This window comes from Camelina sativa, chromosome 14 (assembly GCF_000633955.1).
Source record: "Camelina sativa cultivar DH55 chromosome 14, Cs, whole genome shotgun sequence".
Classification (NCBI taxonomy): domain Eukaryota; kingdom Viridiplantae; phylum Streptophyta; class Magnoliopsida; order Brassicales; family Brassicaceae; genus Camelina; species Camelina sativa.
In genome coordinates, this window is record NC_025698.1 from 28150348 (window position 1) to 28156638 (window position 6291).

Sequence of the window (6291 nt, forward strand, 5' to 3'; positions counted from 1 at the left end):
GTTCCAATGAAACAAGAGAGTTTAATATCATGTACAATGACAGGCATATCTATGGACCCTTTAGACCGCTTAATTATACAACTACTTCTGTATATACCCCTTTCGAACTAGTCGCCGATGCAAATGGACTATACATCTTCTCGCTTCAAAGAACCGGAAATTCAACATTACCTCCTATACTCAATGCCATGGAGGTTTATTCGATCAGCTCATTGCCGCAACAAGAGACTGATAGGAAACAAGGTATAGTGAACTAAATAACTAGCTAGCCAACTACTTTTGTGCTCTATTTATTTATTTATTTTTGATCGAGAAGCAAACTTTTACTTATATAAGAAAATATATATTATCAGTTGATGCAGTAATGAACATAAACTCGGGTTACGAGTTGAACAAGATTGACTGGCAAGGAGATCCTTGCGCGCCGCGGGATTACAGGTGGTCTGGTGTTAATTGCAGTTATATTGACTATGAGCAACCAAATATCATTTCTTTGTAAGCATTTTAATTTTTATTTTTATTTTCTGTTTTTAGTGCAGAGTATGATTTTGTTCTTTATATGCTTTTCATGAAGGGTTTTTAAAAATTCATTGATCTTTGAAAACAGGAACCTTTCTTCAAGTGGATTGACAGGAGAGATTTTGGAATTCATATCAGACCTTACCAATTTAGAAGTTCTGTAAGTACTTAATAATATTGCTCAAGTCTCTCTTAGAAAGTGCGGCAAATTAAAGTTTTCATCTAAAGTCGTATGTTTTCGATGGTGTTTGATTTTCTTGCAGTGACTTGTCTAACAATACTTTAACTGGTTCAGTCCCAGAGTTTCTAGCCAACATGGAAACCTTAAAAATCATGTAAGTTCAAACACGATCGAAGAGGCTCAAATTTAAAACATTTCTATTCTATTTAACACCAAAAGGCTCTGATATTTTGTAAACTTTTACTCAAATCTGTTTTGTGCAGTAATCTATCAGGCAATGAGCTAAATGGCTCAATCCCTGCAACTCTCCTTGATAAAGCACGAGGAGGATCGATATCGTTAAGGTAAAATTAATAATTAGTATGAGCGCAAGAACAAAAACAAAAACACAAATACTTAAGGGATCTTTAAGACATTTTTTGTAATCAACTTTGTCTTTCAATCACATGTGTGAAATCTCTAGCATTGAAGGTAATACTGGACTCTGTTCATCATCTGCTTCATGTGCTACCACGGGAAAGAAGAAGAAAAACGCGGTTATTGCACCTGTTGCAGCATCACTTGTTTCACTCTTCCTCATTGGAGCTGGAATCGTTACTTTCCTTAACCTTAAGAGGAAGAAGAGATCCAAGCTTGGTTTAAATAATAATTCAGGTACCGGTACAACACCGTTACATTCGAGGTCTCACCACGGCTTTGAATCTCCCGTGATAGCGAAGAACCGGAAATTGACTTACATGGATGTTCTTAAGATGACAAACAACTTTGAGAGGGTTCTTGGTAGGGGAGGTTTTGGTGTGGTTTATTACGGCGTCTTGAATAACGAACCAGTTGCGGTTAAGATGCTCACTGAGTCCACTGCACTTGGTTACAAACAGTTTAAAGCCGAGGTAATAACAGACTCAACCAAATTTTACTCTTTTATCTCTATTATAAAATAAAATAAAATAAAATAGTGTTTTGATTGCGTCTTGGATCTGTGTTTGTTTTGTTTACTTTTTAGGTTGAGTTGCTTCTTAGAGTTCATCACAAAGATCTCACATGTCTTGTTGGATATTGCGAAGAAGGCGATAAAATGTCTCTAATCTATGAGTTCATGGCTAACGGAGACTTGAAAGAGCACTTAACAGGTCTAGTTTTTTTTCTTAAAAAAATGTAGTAACATTTTGGTTTTTACTTTTACGTTACCGATGATATTTTGTTTCAAAATATGATTTCAGGGAAGCGTGGACCGTCGATACTAACTTGGGAAGGAAGGCTTCGTATAGCAGCGGAATCAGCACAAGGATTGGAATATTTGCACAATGGATGCAAACCCCAAATAGTTCACCGCGACATTAAGACAACTAACATCTTATTAAACGAGAAATTCCAAGCTAAGCTTGCGGATTTCGGCCTTTCACGGTCTTTTCCACTCGGAACTGAAACTCATGTCTCAACCGTAGTTGCTGGAACTCCCGGATATCTCGATCCCGAGTAAACCTTAATCACTTCTTTTTACAACAACTAATTGATTTTTTTTTTCATTTTTCATGTTAGTTCTTACTTGACATTGTGCCTTTTCCTTTTTCTCTTGTTTTTTTTTTTTAAAATTCAGATACTACAGAACGAATTGGCTGACCGAGAAAAGCGATGTGTTCAGCTTCGGTGTTGTTCTACTAGAGCTAGTAACAAACCAACCCGTGATAGACATGAAGAGGGAAAGATCACATATAGGTGAATGGGTAGGTTTGATGCTATCAAGAGGAGACATTAACAGTATTGTGGATCCTAAGCTTCAAGGAGACTTTGATCCAAACACGATATGGAAAGTTGTTGAGACCGCAATGACTTGCTTGAACCCGTCTTCTTCACGGAGACCGACGATGACTCAAGTAGTAATGGATCTGAAAGAATGTCTTAACATGGAAGTGGCAAGAAACATGGGAAGCCGTATGACGGATTCAACTAATGATTCTTCAGTTGAGATGTCCATGAATTTCACAACAGAGCTTAATCCAGGAGCTAGATGAATCAAATCTTATGTAAAATTTGTTTGAAGCTACAAGTTTCTTTGTACACACGTTTCTTTTGTTCTGTTTGGGATGAACATAATCAGTCTTAGTACTACTCTGTTCCGGTTTTCTATTTATTGTATGAGTTATTGATTTTTTGTACATTTTTCCGTATTAGTTTGGTTATATTTTGTTGTTTTCCCTTATGCAAATTTTAGATTTTGCTTATTCATTTGTGTGGTGTTATTGTATCATATATGTCAATGAATGTTTTTTTTTTATCTACCTGTACTCATTTTTTATAATTTTTCTCATTTTGTTCTTTTTTTTATTGTCATTTTTAAATATTTTTGAAATAAATTTATTTATTTTGGGTTACTAAATAAGCTTGGGCATGCTCTAATGCTTATCTTTTCTGAAGTATAGTATTTTAATTTAGTTTCAATAAGTTTTTGTTTTTTTTATATAACTCATAATATCTTGATTTTGTGTTAAAATATTTTACAATTGAGCATAGCATGCATGAGCCGAGCCATAAAATAAGATGAAGAGATAGGTAGAAAATTCTTCTATATCAATTGCAATCTCCTCAAAATAAAATAAACTGAAAAAGCGGGCCACTCTAAAAGTGAAGATACCATCTTCAACAAGTTTGAACAGTCTGTGAAAAAAAATTACATTACGATTATCGGTGCCAATCATACACTGCATCGTATAGATGAAAGCTTTGACTTCAGTGTATAAAAGAGACAGACTCCGGTGTAGATTACTAGCTCCCATGATTGGCGCATCCCCCTTAGGTTGCAAGCAGTACCATCCCTTAGCGGGTGATCTATTCTTAAAATCTTACTTTTATATATGATTATTAAATATAACTATTATGACTTCTTTAAAAACAGAAAAGAAATATGATTGACTCTCATGGTGTAAATTTAACTTGGTGATATGATGGTTTAATATCTCTCAGGGTTTTATGAACATATGTAGACGCAGTGGCATTCTTCTTTCAGTTTCTTAAGTTGTACTTTCCCTTGATTAGGCCTTGGCTTGCAAGTACCGATCCCGCTAGCGTCTTTCCTCTTACATTGAATGGCACACCATTGACGGACACATGTTGATGAACTCAAAGATACCCCAAATGTATTTGGTAGAACTACAAAACACAATATCTGCCCCATGGTTTCCTTGACCATCACTCCTATTACTGTATATAGTTAATATTTAAGACACAGTCGTAATACCTTTCTGTTTTTAACAATAGAACAACTAGGTCTGGGCATAATATTTGTATCCGAAAATACAAACCGTATCCTAACCAAGCACACCGGATTCAGACAAGAACTGGTTTACATATCCATTGGATATTAGATGATAACCCGATTCGATCCGATATACGATATCTGAAAATATCCTATAAATATAATTATATACCCAAAATAGTAACTAAACTTATCAAAATTTAGAGTTTTTTTTTTGTTAACAAAAGAAATCAGCTCAGTTGAGCCAATTTAAAGGTAAATTATTTACAAATAAAATAGGATGCCGATTAGAACGCGTTCGGCGTGCCAAGGAATCCGCTCGTACATTAGCATTTCTAGACACCTGCACCAAAGAGAAAGAAAAGAACTCCTCCCTGTCTTTTTTGATATCTTCTAGGTATGTTGCAAAGGCTGGCCAATCCTATGGCGAAGACACCATCTTCACCAAGTCGGAGCAGTCCGTGTAGAAGACTACCTCCCGGAAATCATGTCCAATCATGCATCGCATCGCCCAAATGAAGGCTTCAACTTCGGCATTTAACGAAGACAGACTACGCTGGTAATTGGTTACGCCGTGAATCGGTGGTGACCCTTGAGAAGAAGTACAAACCCATCCTGCACCTGCAAAAACATCTGTTGCTTTCCAAGAACCATCCACAAAGCATCGATGTCCTGAAAAAACCGACGGAAGGGGAACATCACACCCTCCAGCCCGAGGAAACCGCATGCCAGAGGAAGAGGGGATCTCGTCCGACTCTTCCTCCACTTGGGCCTGCTGCCAAGTCTGTGCTTCCCCAACCGCCACCCGAACAACCTCATCAGGTCGTTCAACCTGATTCTCAAAAACCCGAGCATTCCGTGCTTTCCATATATATCACATTATCCAAGGAAAGGCTGCAATGTGTGATCCCGGATTTGCAGAACCCAAAAAATGATCCACATTTGCATAAACAGACTCTGTAGGGAAGTGTTGTGGCCCCACAGGAACGTTTGCTAAAGCCCAGACCTGACGAGCTGGTGGACATAAGAAAAGGGCATGATTTATATTCTCCACCTCTGCCCCACACCGTGTACAGTCGACATCACAGTCCACTCCACGCCGTCTCAAATTAGCCGAAACCGAAATACAGCCCGTCAACACCTACCACAGGAAATGCTGTAATTTTGGTGGACATGAAACCTTCCAGACCTTAGTAAGGAGGGAAGTAATCTCTGGACCAGCCCCAGGAGTCTGAAAGGTATTCGGGATCGCTAAACGTTCTACCTCATACCCTGACTTAACTGTATATTTTCCATGTTTAGTATAATGCCACCCGAAATAATCGGCCTTCGAGCAATTACTTAAAGGCAAAGCTTCTATCAAAGCTACGTCCACGGGATCAAAATGCTCAATGTTCATATCCCTGCGCCAAGTATTTGTTTGACGATTGATCAAGTGAGTCAATCGAAGATCTGGATCCTGAACAGGACCATTACTTAAAGCTGGTCTCGGGAATTGAGCTGGAATCCAGGGATCATGCCATATAGAAATGGTGTCCCCAGATCCAACCCTTTTAATAAGCCCCTTATTTACCAGAGAGTGAGCTGAAACAATACTTCTCCATCCATAAGAAGGAGAGTATGACCGTATAGGTTCCAAAGGATTTGAATTCGGATAATATCTACTCTTAAACACCCGAGCAAACAGTGAGTCTGGAAATTCCATTAACCTCCATAACTGTTTAGCCAGCAAAGCCGTGTAAAAATCATCCACACTCCTAAAGCCAAAACCACCCATCTGCTTGCTACAACACAGCTTTTCCCAAGCTATCCAATGCATACCTCCAGCCTGGCCATTAGAACTCCACCAAAAGTTCGCCACAACACTCGTTAATTTGGATGTTATTGTCTTTGGTAACCGAAAACAAGACATCACAAAAGTCGGAACAGCTGTCGCCACCGACTTAATCATCACATCCTTCCCCCCTTTTGAAAGTAGTTTAGCCGACCAGCCAGTTGTCCGATTCTGCAACCGATCTCTAACAAAAGAAAAAACCTGCATTTTGGATCCCCTCAAACTCTCTAGGAGACCTAAATAGGACCCCATACCACCCAAATTTGTTATCCCTAGGACCCCCTGCATCTCCGCCTTAGCCCCCTCGTCGACCTTATTGCCGAACTGAATTGATGATTTCTCAAAATTTATTTGCTGTCCCGATGCAGCCTCATACTATTTTAAAATATCCAACACAACCCCACATTGACTCTTATTAACCTTGCAGAAAAACAGACTATCATCCGCAAACAACAGATGTGTAATAGGTGGACACTTATTTGCCACCTTTATACCTGTAATCCG

The 6291-nt window shown here is 38.5% G+C and overlaps 1 protein-coding gene across 1 annotated transcript in view; it reads left to right on the plus strand.

Annotated features, from left to right (window-relative positions):
- LOC104744067 (probable LRR receptor-like serine/threonine-protein kinase At1g51880) overlaps positions 1 to 2858 on the plus strand; it is a 5357-nt gene extending 2499 nt beyond the window's left edge. The window contains exons 5-13 of the mRNA XM_019235926.1: positions 44 to 243; positions 354 to 495; positions 608 to 679; positions 783 to 854; positions 964 to 1044; positions 1164 to 1590; positions 1704 to 1830; positions 1921 to 2176; positions 2298 to 2858. Of these exons, the coding sequence (XP_019091471.1) occupies positions 44 to 243; positions 354 to 495; positions 608 to 679; positions 783 to 854; positions 964 to 1044; positions 1164 to 1590; positions 1704 to 1830; positions 1921 to 2176; positions 2298 to 2712 (1792 nt within the window). The 3' untranslated portion in view covers positions 2713 to 2858. The remainder of the gene's footprint in view (positions 1 to 43; positions 244 to 353; positions 496 to 607; positions 680 to 782; positions 855 to 963; positions 1045 to 1163; positions 1591 to 1703; positions 1831 to 1920; positions 2177 to 2297) is intronic.